General features: G+C 44.0%; 2 protein-coding genes across 4 annotated transcripts in view; both read right to left on the reverse strand.

Annotated features, from left to right (window-relative positions):
• Positions 1 to 5,613, reverse strand: LOC125515676 (uncharacterized). Of its 3 annotated transcripts, none has more exons than XM_048681190.2 (12): positions 5,172 to 5,613; positions 5,040 to 5,084; positions 4,217 to 4,294; positions 3,649 to 3,726; positions 2,742 to 2,792; positions 2,436 to 2,486; positions 1,888 to 2,025; positions 1,686 to 1,805; positions 1,089 to 1,147; positions 943 to 998; positions 760 to 866; positions 1 to 651 (listed from the first exon to the last, which is right to left on the reverse strand). In XM_048681190.2, the coding sequence occupies exons 1-12, from the start codon at positions 5,598 to 5,600 to the stop codon at positions 382 to 384; spliced, it is 1,482 nt and encodes a 493-aa protein (XP_048537147.1). In that variant the 5' UTR covers positions 5,601 to 5,613; the 3' UTR covers positions 1 to 381. The 3 variants fall into 3 exon arrangements, 1 of the variants encoding a protein (XP_048537147.1); XR_015609395.1 differs by having other exon boundaries at positions 633 to 651; positions 760 to 850; XR_015609396.1 differs by lacking the exons at positions 1 to 651; positions 760 to 866 and adding an exon at positions 1,501 to 1,552.
• Positions 5,614 to 9,474: 3,861 nt separating this feature from the next.
• LOC125516482 (uncharacterized) overlaps positions 9,475 to 14,935 on the reverse strand; it is a 53,722-nt gene continuing 48,261 nt past the window's right edge. The window contains exons 2-4 of the mRNA XM_087529689.1: positions 11,949 to 12,286; positions 11,402 to 11,764; positions 9,475 to 9,554 (exon numbers count right to left, since the gene is read on the reverse strand). Coding sequence (XP_087385815.1) covers positions 9,475 to 9,554; positions 11,402 to 11,764; positions 11,949 to 12,286 — 781 coding nt within the window. The remainder of the gene's footprint in view (positions 9,555 to 11,401; positions 11,765 to 11,948; positions 12,287 to 14,935) is intronic.

Consider the following 14,935-nt stretch of genomic DNA (forward strand, 5'->3'; position numbering starts at 1 on the left):
GAAACTAATTAAACGATTGCATTCATCCTTGTATATGTGCCAATCGATCAATCCAGTGGCACCAGAAAGAATGCACAAGTATATGGCTATCGGCTTCATTACTGTATTCATCAGCAGCAGAAGGATGTTCACCTTATACCAGCCAACAGGAGAAGGATGCACAAGTAAGTATATCCTATGCCTACCCCAACTTCATCGGTGCATCTACTCTAACTCTATACCACTAACTCAGCAACACTCATTCAACGGCAGCAGCCCATCACAACTTTAATCTGGCAAAATCTGTTGACTTCAACTCTGATCAGCAGGATGTTCTTTCTAGGAAGTCTCTTGACTTGAACTCTGATCAGCAGCATGTTCTCCCTAGGAAGCCTGATGACTTCAACTCTGACCAGCAGGCTCTTCTCTCTTGGAAGCCTGATGACTTGAACTCTCAGCAGAAGGAGCACGTGGGTAGATGATGTTGTAGTGATTTCCCGTGTACAGCAGGGTCACACTCGGACGGGGAAATCCAGGACCAGTGTAGATATCTCGAGCATATCCTTGTTGGAATGATTCCGTTCTGAGGGGGACCTCAAGCGCTGTGGCCAAAGCCACCAACATAACATGGTCCGCGTCCACACGAGCTGGAATGACGTGCTCAAAGCACCACTGTTTGTGCAACAAGAAGTCAGGTAAAATGAGTGTCGTGTATCCAACAATGGATGCACTTGAAATTCAGCAGGAGGTAATGTAAGGGAAGGGGATGCTGATACTGACAACTTCCAGACTGCAATTTCCTTGGTCGACCTCTGGTATATGTGGTACATACTCCTCACTGTGCGAGCATATATGGATAGCTACTAGTAATCTGAGGAAAGCAAAAACTAACCAATAAAATGTGTCAGAAACATGAATTACGATGAACAGAAGGAAATGTAAGTTCAAGGGTGTTTTTCTCACTGTCTTGCGTCCTCTCATACGTGCTGAAGAACTGGAGAAGTTCCTCTTTACGGCAACTAAAAATGGCACATATTATGTCAGTGAGATGGAATGCGTTCATCTACAATACTTTGATGGAATTGCAGAAAACCATAAGAATCAAAAACCTGCTAGTTGATTCCGTGCCCTTCCATCTCATTACTTTCTCAATCAGCTCCTCAAATGCCTGAAAGAATCAGCAACTCGATTATTCATGGTTGATAATCATTACATACTACAGGATACAATAATACATACAGAATATTGATCAATGGCAGGATATAAAAGAACACAGCTAAGACACCTCCCTGAGAAGCTTCAGTCATTACAGATATACTATAGCATAGTAACAGAACAGTGAGGTGGCTGTACAATAATAACCAGCAGGCGTGCATTGTTGCAGTGCTCAAACAAGCATAAAATTATGTTATTTCCCAATTATATTGCTGTTGTTCCTTTGCACGTAAATTTCTCTTAAGGTTGTTGTTACAATCGGGTTGTTAACTTCATAATAAGCTTCAAATTTGAGTTTGTGCCAACATTGTGTAAAACTGTGACGGCATTCCACTACTGTTAAGCAATTGTGCATCTCCTGCAAATGACAAACAAAGATAGTGAGATGCCAGATGATGCTTGAAGTGTACTTTGTAACCTGAAGAGAATCATCATCCCTTGCAAGCATGTTTATCCAAGAAAGAACAAATATGGAGAAGGTGAGAACTTACTCTGCTGGTCCTGGAAAACTCAGAGTTCCATCCAAGAATTGCATGTTGCACAGACATTCTTTCAACGACATGAAGGAGACGATGTTCCTCATCTGTGTCCTGCCTATCAATAACTTGCTCCTGTTGTACATTCGCATAAACAGAGAAAGTTAAATAACTAAACCTACATCATATGCTAAGAAAAAGAGAGGAGGTCAATTACTAGGTAGGAAAATATGAAGCTCCTGTAGAAACACTCCCCATCTCCAATCACCAGTCTAATTTCCGAATAGGCATCAAGATGGTTCGCCTCGTTAGAAGAAACCATATACCGATTCCTTACTTCATTGATGGGACGTGTCTGCAAGAACCACACAAATACGAGAATTCAAATTACAGAGTAGAACATGGAAACAACATATCTAAAAAGGTGATGGAAAGTTTGTTTTTATTGCAATATTCGGTTTTTAAAACCACTGTCATGTATAATCCCATCACTGATATTGATCTGTTGCTGTTCAATAAGAAAACAAGAAGATATCTGTTAATGTCTGATAACTCAACAACAGTACAAGTACGATTCAGCTTCCATCAAACTATCACAACCAAGAGTTAACATACAATTTAGTATCCATAAAAGAGAAAGTAATCTTTCTGAACAGTTCATCGTACAGGAACCATGAATCAAAGTATCTTGTGATCTCGGACATTCTTCCTGATATTTCATGCACTTCAAATTTGAACATCACATTAGGCAAAATGGAGACAAACCTGGTGCTCCACATGTCTTGAATATATTTGCTTTCCTTCTCTACGAAAAATCTATTTGACAAGAAATGAAGAGAATGAAATTAATGTATGATAAACTCAACAACAGTACAAGTACGATTCAGCTTCCATCAAACTATCACAACCAATAGTTAACATACAATTTAGTATCCAAAGAGAAAATAATCTTTCTGAACAGTTCATCGTACAGGAACCATGAACCAAAGTATCTTGTGATCTCGGACTTTCATCTTGATATTTCATGCACTTCAAATTTGAACGTTCACATTAGGCAAAATGGAGACAAACCTGGTGCTCCTCACGTTCTGAACATATTTGCCTTCCTTCTCTACAAAAAATCTATTTGACAAGAAATGAACAGAATGAAGTTAAAGTCCATACATCCTGGCAGTCTTACAATTATAAAGAATCAACAAGAAGCCAAACATTTTCCTTTTCCCAGTAAAAAAAGAAACAAGAATGTAATAGCAAGACCACAAACGTTCAAGTCCAAAGCTCTTTATTTTCGGCAACTATTTAAAAGAAATTATATTCTGAGGCTTCTGAGCGAGTTCCAGGTGCCAATCAACCAAATGGTGAAACTTCTCAACCAGATCCTGAAGTGGTCAGAGATTTTGCATGTAAATAGCAAATGATTTACAGAAATTATATTTGGTTATGTTACAAAGGAAGATCGTACATTCGACTTCAGGCTCTGTTACGAAAATATTGCAGTAATCAGGACATGACCTCCTGATTTCCACACATTTTACAGACAGCAATTCCAACGAGATAGCCATTCGCTTCAAAATATGATGCCAGATTTCGAAAAGATCCACAAACAACAAGGACGTGTGTACTGCTGCCAACATTTGCCCAAGATTACTCCTCTACTCTAGGATGCCACATGATGCTCAAACCAAGATCTTCTATGCAGTTGACTTCCCTTGGTTAAACTAACAGGTCCAGAATTAAACTAACAGTTCACATTTGCCACATGATGGCACTTTTGCCTTGGTTAAACTAACAGGTCACGTTTGCCACATGATGCCACATTTGCCTTGGTTAAACTAACAGGTCCAGAATTAACATGAACACACAGAAATCAAGAATCCCAATTCCAGTTTCCATGCACATAAAATAGGTAAGTACAAGAATGCTGGTCATACCACCCAAGAATCACAAGTGCGAAGAGTAAACAAGATTCAGGTCATACCTTGTTCTTGAGCCGACTCCAGAGCGATTTCCCCTTTTCAGGCCTGGGTCTCACCTTGACTTGTGGTAGTTTCTTCTCCTACTCCACAGAGTTAGCATCAGGATTCACACATTTCGTATTAGCAAGGTGAAAGGACTAACAAGATTGAAAAATGTGGAGCTATCCAACTCCTCTCTACTCTTGCCGATTTTTATATGAATTGAGTTTCAATTTTCGAGGCTCCATAGTCAGATTCAAACTTTCAGGTAACAGATGACCTCCTGATTTCCACACATTTTTGCTTCAAAATATGATGCCAGATTTCTGAAAGACCCACGAGCAACAAGGACGTGTGCTGCCAACATTTGCCCAAGATTCCTCCTCTACTCTAGGATGCCACATGATGCTCTAACCAAGATTCGTTGCCCTGATTAAACTAACAGGTCCAGAATTAACATGAACAAACAGAAATCAAGAATCCCAATTCCAGTTTCTGTGCACATAAAGTAGGTAAGTACAAGAATGCTCATATGGCCATACCACCCAAGAAAATCACAAGTGCGAAGAGTAAACAAGATTCAGTTCATACCTTGTTCTTGAGCCGACTCCAGAGCGATTTCCCCTTTCCAGACCTGGGTCTCACCTTGACTTGTGGTAGTTTCTTCTCCTACTCCACAGAGTTAGCATCAGGATTCACAGATTTTGTATTAGCAAGGTGAAAGGACTAAGAAGATTAAAAAATGTGGAGCTATCCAAATCCTCTCTACTCCTGCTGATTTTTATATGAATTGAGTTTCGACTTTCGAGGCTTCGTAGTAAGATTCAAACTTTCAGGTAACAGATGACCAAAGGCCCAAACTTCTCGACCAAACTCCAGGGTGGAGTAAGAGATCAAAGGCTTTTGCATAAAAGTGGCTGAGGATCCAGATAATGTACGTCAAGGTAAGTAATCCAGTGCAAACATTCAGACTAATTCTCCTATAATACAACTCATTTACACTGAAAACTGATTCATTTTGGCTTAAGGATTTCTTGTTAAAGTATCACAGCAACTACTGCCACGACATGATCCTCGTACCTCCCCACATTTTCCACTTGCAGCAAAATATGTCGTCACACTGAATAGAAGAATCAGTTAGCACAAGACTGGACACCTAAATCTTGAACAGTTTCCAATAATCACAACAAGATGCTCGGTCGTTCTAAATTCATACTGCACCGCAAGAAGAACTCCGGGTCATAATCATGAAACTGTCCCGGCCCAAGATTCCGCTTGTATATTACTCTAAATCATCCCCAAGATTTCAACAAACATAAGAGATCACAGTTCCACGCCCCGAACAAGAAAATGGTCACAGTTCCACACTCCAAATCACAACCGAGCAAGCAAGAAGACCAGATTCAGGCTATACCTTTTCCTTTCCCGGGGGCGCGTCCTTGGCGTGCGGCGATTCCACCTGCTCGAGAAGAAACCAAGAAACGCTCAAGAACGCACTCCAGCAACTCCAAGAACTCCAAGAAACAACATCGCGAACGCTCGTCACCTGCTCCTCCTCGCCCTCCTCGATGATAACCGACTGCCCCTCTCGTACCACCTGCTGGAACACCCGCGTGTAGTCGAACGGCAGCGTCGTGTCCCTCGGCACCACCATCCTCCTCCCCGCCGAGGAGCTTGACCCCCCGGCTCCGAAGGCGGAGGCGGAGTCGGGGATGCTGCCCGCGGAGCTTGGGGAAACAGGTGGCGGAAAGGGACCGGCGGCGATCGCCTTGCCCTTCCGGAGGTCGACCACCGCGGCGGGGCGCGACCCATCGGCGCCGCCTCCGGCCTGCTCGAGGTGGAGGGGAGGTGGCGGCGCAGCAGCGGTCGGGGCCCCATCGCCGTTGGAGGAGGCGTTGGAGGCCGGTTCTTGGATTCGCTCCTCCTCGACCGGTTCTGCAGCTCCTGAACCTGAACCTGAACCGGGTGGCTCCATCGCGGCGGGAGAAACTTGGAGGGCTCGCGTGGCAATTCCGCTAACTCGCGAGGGCGTGGAGAAGAAAGGTGTGCGGGGTGCGGGATGGAAAAAGGGGAGAAGGTTTGACGGCTATTTATTTGGAAATTCTGATGGCGGTTTGGTCCCTTGGGAGTTCCTGTTTTGCAACCAACTCCAAAAAAAAAGTCCATGTTGAACCAAACATTAGTACAGGCCGCAGGCACACACTTCTCGTTTGCAGATACAGCCCACATGAAAGATAAAAATTACAAGAAAGGCAATCAGAAACACGCGACCAATCCATGGTTGAATGGGTAACACGTGTCATGTCGTACAACATAGGTTGTATCTAGGCAATTCAAAAGGATCGAACAGGGGTAGCCATTCACCCTGTGCGTTCGGTTTATTCTGTTTACATGGTTCAGTTTATACGGTTTTTCGGTTTGTACGGTATTAATACTTCGGTAAATACAGTATGAAATTAAAATACGGTTCGGTTTTGGTATATACCAAATTATTTCGGTATATATCATAAAAACCAAAGTTGACGTGAATTTGAAAATGACGTAATAATAATTTGCAAATTTATGACTCAAAGCACATACTATTTTACACAAATAGTATATGACTATATATATAAGTATATATGCATGCATTAATTCATCTATTGATGGTTATGGACGTGCTTAGCATTTTAAAAAGAGAAAAATGACTATGTTACAAGAAAATTTTACATGCTTATTAGTGAATTGGACTCGTGTACAAGAAAAATGACAACTTGTATGATTGTTCATCTCAAGAAATATAAATTTATTTTTACTTCGGTTTATTCGGTTAACCGTTCGGTTTTTCGGTATATACCATAAAAACCAAAGTTCAAATCGGTATGAAAAGTTCATACCATACCGAAACCATAAACCATAAAAACCGTAAAATCGGTTCGGTTCGGTTTATTTTCGGTATGGTTTTTCGGTTCGGTTTTGAAATGCACAGAGTGAGTAGCCATCGAACAAGGCCTACCCTTGTTCATACTTACCATTAAATTCATTGCCATAGAATTTTCGGTTACAAGGCGTTGGAGTCCGGTTCTTGGATGCGCTCCTCCTCGGCCGGTTCTGCTGCTCCTGAACCTGAGCCTGAACCGGAACCGGGTGGCTCCATCGCGGCGGGAGAAACTAGGAGGGCTCGCGTGGCAATTCCGCTAACTCGCGAGGGCGTGGAGAAGAAAGGTGTGCGGGGTGCGGGATGGAAAAGGGGGAGAAGGTTTGACGGCTATTTATTTGGAAATTCTGATGGCGGTTTGGTCCCTTGGGAGTTCCTCTTTTGCAACCAACTCCATGTTGAACCAAACATCTTCTATATCTAAATAGCTAGCCCCCACTAAGATATTTCTCTCAACATGCAAGCATGCCACCTCATCATTCAACATGCATAAGAAAAGGCCCGCCTCAACATGCAACTATGCATATTAAAAATCCACTACAACATGCATGCATGTAAAATTCCATTTTATTATGCTATTTACATTTAATTCTTATATACTTTCAGAAACTATTGTTTCAAGAATTCATGTTCCATATAATCAAAATCTCATTGAAATATTGCAAACATTCCCGCAACAACGTGCGGGGCATCGTCTAGTTAATACAAGCTGCAGGCACACACTTCTCTCATTTGCATATACAGCCCACACGAGAAATAAAAATTACAAAAAAGGCAACCAGGAACACGCGACCAATCCACGGTTGAATGGTAACACGTGTCATGTCACACAACATAGGTTGTATCCGGCCAATTCAAGAGAAACGGGGGTAGCCATCGAACAAGGCCTACGCTGATCACAATTTGGTCGGGCAACGCCTTGCGACATGATGTGTCCTTTAAGGGTGGTTGTCACTTGTCCAATTGTCGTAAAGATATAAGAAATTTCATTAAAATTTTCATCGGGATGAGATTTTCTCCTAGTAGATGGATTCAAGTGATAGTAGTATGAAAAAAAAATCATCAAATAAGGAAAATAAATATAGCTTTCATTGCAACTGAATATTTTATGGCAATGAATTTAACGGCGAGTCTATGTCTATCACTTTGAAATTTTATATAACTAAACATATGATTATTATTAGGGAATGTCTACAACTCAGCTGATTGAGACATAATTTGGTCTCGCTCAGCTGACGTCATATTGCATGCGGTTTCCTGGCATATTCTATTTGGCGCTTCAGGCGCCCGTTACTGTGCATTTGTAAACAGGCGCCTGAAGCCCTCCAAGTTGGGCCAGCCCATCCATCTCTTTTCTTTCTTTTGTTTTAAACCCGCAAAAAGATTGAGCGTGGTGTGAATCCAATCCCCAACCTCCTGATCGCATCCACACTGCACTAACCAACCGGCCACCTCACGTTATGTGATTGCTTACATCATTTTACACCTTTTGTTCCTTTCTCTTCTTTTCCTTTTCCCTTTCCCCTTTTTTTCTTCTTCCTGATTCGATGAACTATTTCAAATTAGTGAACTTTTTTTTCAAAAATGATGAACATTTTCAAATATGTGAACTCTTTCTTCAAAGTCAATTAAATTGTTTTCAATTTTGATGAACCTTTTCCAATTTTGATGAACTTCTTTTTCAAAATGATGAACCTTTTCAAAATCAATGACTTTTTTTTCAAAATCTATGAACCTTTTCAAAATTTATGAACTCTTTTTCAAAATTTGATGAACTATTTTTTGAATTTGGTGAACTTTTTTTCATATAGATGAACAGTTTTTAAAAGTTCATGAACTTTTTTTAAAATCCATGCGCATTTAAAAAAATCCATTATTGTTTTTGAATTCATGATTTTCTTTCACTTGTGCAATTTTTTTCCTTTTTTTTTTACAAATGCGCTCGAGTAGATAGGCCAACCCACCAGCGTCGGCGCGTGGGCACCAAGGAGCTTCCCAGGTGCCTGAAGTGCCGAATGGAATAGGAGCTCCACGGTTTCCCCTGCAAGGCCTGGTTTGTCTTTTTATTTGTTTTGGGTTGGACTTGTCTTATCATTCTTCCCTGTCAAGTGTCAAATACTCGACGATAAAAAGGCCGGCCACAAGCTTAGGAGTTTCATGCTCGATCAACAAACACATGATGAGCAGGGCCATAAGAACACACATGTGTTGTGTAATATTACATCTATCACTTTCATAGGTACACAAATATGTCTTGACAGCCATATTATATATAGTAACACAACCAAGGTGAATGGCGAGAACACCTACAAATGAGTCTTCACAAGTCCTGTACAAAGTGGTTATAGAAGCACACTCCAAGCCTCATGCCGCTGGCCTGAAAAAGGGGCGACGAGTGGTAAGGTGAAAGGGCTGCTGACCACAAAATGTATAACACTACACTGCTCCAAAATCATTTCCGGTCATAGCAATCATACGCAAATTGACATTTGATTAGAGCCATATAACCGGGGCATAATTACATTTGCGAAAATCATCCACCCAACTTTCAAGTGAAGCGGGGATCCTCTTTGAATAAAGACTATTTCTGAGATACATCTGCATAAGCTTCTTATCTTACTACAAAAATAAACTAAGGTTTTCACTCTCCAACTCCAACAAACTGATAGCAAGTAACTCAGAGAACAAGGAGGTAACCAAATACTGTATATGCTACCAGCATATGTTTTCAGCCAAATACAGAGAACAGGAGAAGCAAAATACTTGTACACATCGAATGGCTTGGTGTGTATATGCGAGTAGAAGGAAGGTGTGGTCAAAATAGCACAAACTGAATCAGCTAATGATCGTGCTAATCGAACTACAGCAAAAAAAGGAAAGGAAAACACACTCACCAGTTATAATATAACACAATCAACACAAACACAGGCCACTAATGGGGGATATGGCATCCGAAGTTGCAGTTGTAAAGGGGGCACAGCCAATTTTTGATTCTCCATCGAAGACTGGGCACTGTTCATCCACAGATGTTCATAATGGCAAAGGGGCAAAAAGGCTTACTTATCAAATGAGCTGTTCGAGTTTCAGTGCATTCAAAGTCATGCTGCTGATATATCTTACTAGGCATTTCATTACTCAAGATTTGTTTAGCTAGATGCAGTTATGCTAAATTTACCATTAGCAAACCAATTTTGAGGGAAAATGGCATAATAATGCTTGTAGGCAGTAGTACATGAATTAGTATCACTGCAGAATTCCCTTTGTTGTACTTCAAACAGTAATAATCAGTTTGCAAGCAGATATGGCAACTAACCTTTTTAAGATCTTCAGTCAAGCTGTGTATATATAATATATTAAAAAACTGTAATAGTGTGTACTGCAAACAGTAATAATCAGTTTGCCCATTAGGCATTTCTTTCATGAAGATTTGTTAATCCAGATGTATTTATAATATATTCAAAAATCTATGGAAAATATGAATCTATGAGAGAAAATGATAAGGAATGCAAACATATACACCCCTTTTGGTCCATCGAATTTTGTTATGACAAAGGAAATTTCAGTACAACGGATATTATTTGCTCCATTCAGAAATTTTGTACAAAGGGAACATGAATATACTCATTATACCAGGAGATTTCACTCCGGTAACCAGATCACGCTCGCTCAAGTCCTAATTTTCACTCAAACTGATCGCAACTGGACAATCTACCAGCTTGTTTTTATAGAAAAACAGTTCAGATACCTCAACTTGCATGCAGAAGATAAGCTTACCTGCTGAAGCAATACATCACAACAGCATATCTAAGAGAGCAACTGTCTTATGTATTTTCTCCATCGTGTCCACCAAGAATGCCTTACAACTTCAACTTGTTTGTTTCCACCACTAATGCCTGTCATACAAGCATAAGAAGTCAAACAACCAATGACATTCCAAAAAAAAAAGGTCGAGTAAATACAAGGAGGCATCAACAAGATACTTAGGTAAACACGCAGCTGTAGTTTGAAAATATGAAATTAACTCAATTTATTGATTTTTCATGGTATAAACGAACACTTGCAATGGGGTTCTAGCACAAGTGATAAAATGAACTGTTTGTAAATTTCAAACCAAGTCAAGTATTATGGATTTAATAAAGATTATAGCAAGCTTACCAGAGATAACAATACTGAAACAAAGAAATGTAACTAGCTTTTAAGCTTCCAAATGTATCATTCAGGCCACGGGCCACCTATTTGACATTTTAGTTTGTTCAAGCTAATCATTTCTATAGCCGTCTTCAGTTTCAAACTGCTATGCATCTCAACTTGAAAAGAAAAGAGAAACTGTACTGCAGCCATGCGCTAAGACTACCATTATACTTATACAACTGTTGCATATTTCAGTAGGGAAGCAACTATGTAATTCAGCTCGATTATATTCTACAAAGAACTAGCCAATCTCGGTGTTCATTGTTTTAGTGCAATTTTTTTATTAGATTCATGTATCCTAGATAGCTGATCTGTGCTTGAGCCATGTCATCGACAAAAAGATTGTCCATATGATTATCTCATGAATGGATAGTTGCCGATAATTCCCTCTGATGGTGTGCCTCTTTAGGTTTATACAAAGTTTTTGATCTTCCTTCCATACCTCTAACTTGAAGCAGTTAGTTCAAAGTTTGATAATAAAATAATAATATTACAAACAACACCGTGTAGGTACTGGAAAGATAAATTGAGAGGAGGTCATCAAGCAACAAAAATTACTTACAAACGTTTAGCTTAACATGAAAGAATGTGAACAACATTTAATAAGCCAATTGTTAGAGAAAAAAATCGATTTTGTTATATCCACAATGTAAAAGGCATGCTAGTACCTGGAGTATGGACAGTTTCGAATGGATGATAGTAAGAACCGACGGTTGTCTTGGGGAGTTTGTTGAACTGTAGTGACTCAAGATGGACCATGTAGCCAGCGTCAACTGTCCTGAATAACACCACATTGTTTTCCTCCGCATAGCCTATCATCTGTGGGGGCTCTTTCTCTGAATTCAGCCCAAGTAAATTGTCCAGATCAATACTTCTTCCTAGCGCCCATATTTCAACACCGTCGCGATTGCGCTTCATACTCCGTAATTCGGCGGTAAATCGGTATAAGAACAGGAAACCCATCCCACCACCCTCTGCTCGCACAACCAGTGAAGGCAATAATCCCCTAGCAGCAAGCTCAGATCCAGGCTCTGCGTATCCAGATCAAACTTCAGGATACTTCTTGATCCACAGTGTAACAACAAAAAAACACGTGACACGACACTACTTAAAAACGTTTAGCTTAACACGAAAGAATGTGAACAACATTTAATAAGCCAATTATGTAAGGAAAAAAAACTCGGTTTTGTTATATCCACAGTGTAAAAGGCATGCCAGTATCTGGAGTATGGACAGTTTTGAATGGATGATAGTAAGAACCGACGGTTTTCTTGGGGAGTTTCTTGAACTGCAGTGACTCAAGATGGACCATGTAGTCAGCGTCAGCTGTTCTGAAGAACACCGCATTGTTTTCCTCCGCATACCCTATCATCTGTGGGGGCTCTTTATCTGAATTCAGTCCAAGTAACTTGTCCAGTTGAATACTTCTTCCTGGCGTCCATATTTCGACACTGTCGCGATTGCGCTTCGTACTCCACAATTCGGCGGTAAATTGGTGTAAGAACAGGAAACCCATCCGGCCACCCTCTGCTCGCACAACAGTGAATTCAGGACTGAGCGGGGTGAGGGAGTCCTGGATTAGGGAGTCTCCGGACAGCCGGACTATATCCTTTGGCCGGACTGTTGGACTATGAAGATACAAGATTGAAGACTTCGTCCCGTGTCCGGATGGGACTCTCCTTGGCGTGGAAGGTAAGCTGGGCAATACGGATATGTAGATCTCCTCCCTTGTTACCGACTTTGTGTAACCCTAGCCCCCTCCGGTGTCTATATAAACCAGAGGGTTTAGTCCATAGGACAACATACAATCATGCCATAGGCTAGCCTCTAGGATTTAGCCTCTACGATCTCGTGGTAGATCAACTCTTATAATACTCATATCATCAAGAACAATCAAGCAGGACGTAGGGTATTACCTCCATCAAGAGGGCCCAAACCTGGGTAAACATCGTGTCCCCTGCCCACTACCAGAATAACTGGCGATGCCGACGGCCGAACCTATGCCGACGGGCCCCATCGGCATAGATTGGCCTATCCCGAAGGCCCAGCCCAGGCCGTCGGCACAGAAAAGCCGTCAGCGTATATCAATCTATGCCGACGGCCCCCGTCGGCAAAGCTCACCCGTCGGCGTCGATAGAAATATGCCTACGGTGGCCGTTGGCATAGAGAAGGCCGTCGGCATAGCTCGTGGGCCCGGCCACCCGAACGGAGACGGCCTTTTGACGGCGTCAATCTACGCCGACGGGCTAACGGCGGCCGTCGGCATAGACGCCACGTCATCGATCCGCGACGCCCGCCATGTCATCGATCCGCGTCGCTCGCCTGTCCGTGGGGTGGCAAATCTATGCCGACGGCATGGCCGTCGGCATAGGTCTGGCCCATGGATGTTGCCACATCACTGATCCGCGCCCTTAGGCACGTCATCGATCCGTGGCCATGTGCGCAGGTATGCCGACGGCCTTGCCATCGGCATATCTCTATTTTTTTATTTATTTTTATTTTTTACTTATTTTTATTTACTTTTCCCTGTTTTTTTCACAACATAAATGTGCCTTGTCTAACACAAAAAAAACATACCCAGATGGTATATCGATTGCTCCCCTCACGGACGTTGCTGCCGCCGCGCCGTGCCCCACAGCGACGCCGGAGATGGGGGGCACACCCCGGAGCTGCGTGCCAGGTACCTGCGCTAGCCACCACGCTTTCACAACCGTAGGAGGGCCCAAAGCAACACCTAGCGGCATTGCTACCCCCAGGTACACCCTCCCGTCTAACCGGGCCCTCATACATGCGGGGCGGTGTGGTGCCATGTCTGAATAGGCGGGACGGGGGCCCTGGGGGATAGCAATACCACCGGAGCGTCCCACCGGGCCCTCATACATGCGGGGTGGTGTGGTGCCATGTCCAAATTAGAGGCGGCACGCGTCTCCGGGTTGTGCCCCCGCTCACGGACGGCGCCGCCGCCGGCACCTGAAGGGGGGAAACGGACGCGTCGGGTCTACACGGAGGGGATCTTACTGTGGGTTTGGCCCGGATGTTGCTCTAAAGTGTTCGTATGGGCTGACCTAACACGACCGGGTGGATAGTTCCACTGGTCAAAACCCGTCCGTGCAAAGTCAAAGGGCTAGATCCCGTGGTCAAACGCTACAGGGTTAGGCGGGACGGGGGCCGTGGGGGGGGGGTAGCAATGCCACCCGAACGTCGCACCGGGCCCTCATACATGCGGGGTGGTGTGCTGGCATGTCTGAAGAGGTGGCACGCGTCTCCGGGGTGTGCCCCCGCACACGGACGGCACAACCGTCGGCACCTGAAGGGGGAAACAGACGCGTCGGGTCTACACGGAGGGGATCTTACTGTGGGTTTGGCCCGGATGTTGCTCTAAAGTGTTCGTATGGGCTGACCTAACACGACCGGGTGGATAGTTCCACTGGTCAAAACCAGTCCGTGCAAAGTCAAAGGGCTAGATCCCGTGGTCAAACGCTACAGGGTTAGGCGGGACGGGGGCCCTGGGGGGTAGCAATGCCACCCGAGCATCGCATCGGGCCCTCATACATGCGGGGTGGTGTGCTGGCATGTCCGAAGAGGCGGAACGCGTCTCCGGGGTGTGCCCCCGCACACGGACGGCGCAGCCGCCGGCACCTGAAGGGGGAAACGGATGCGTCGGGTCTACACGGAGGGGATCTTAATGTGGGTTTGGCCCGGATGTTGCTCTAAAGTGTTCTTATGGGCTGACCTAACACGACCGGGTGGATAGTTCCACTGGTCAAAACCCGTCCGTGCAAAGTCAAAGGGCTAGATCCCGTGGTCAAACGCTACAGGGTTAGGCGGGACGGGGGCCGTGGGGGGGGGGGGTAGCAATGCCACCCGAGCGTCGCACCGGGCCCTCACACATGCGGGGTGGTGTGCTGGCATGTCCGAAGAGGCGGCACGCGTCTCCGGGGTATGCCCCCTCACACGAACGGCGCCGACGCCGGCACCTGGAGGGGGGAAACGGACGCGTCGGGTCTACACGGAGGGGATCTTACTATGGGTTTGGCCCGGATGTTGCTCTAAAGTGTTCGTATGGGCTGACCTAACACGACCGGGTCGATAGTTCCACTGGTCAAAACCCGTCCGTGCAAAGTCAAAGGGCTAGATCCCGTGGTCAAACGCTACAGGGTTAGGCGGGACGGGGGCCGTGGGGGGGTAGCAATGCCACCCGA

The sequence above is a fragment of the Triticum urartu genome, chromosome 6A (assembly GCF_056163025.1).
Source record: "Triticum urartu cultivar PI428250 chromosome 6A, HENAU_Tu73, whole genome shotgun sequence".
NCBI lineage: Eukaryota > Viridiplantae > Streptophyta > Magnoliopsida > Poales > Poaceae > Triticum > Triticum urartu.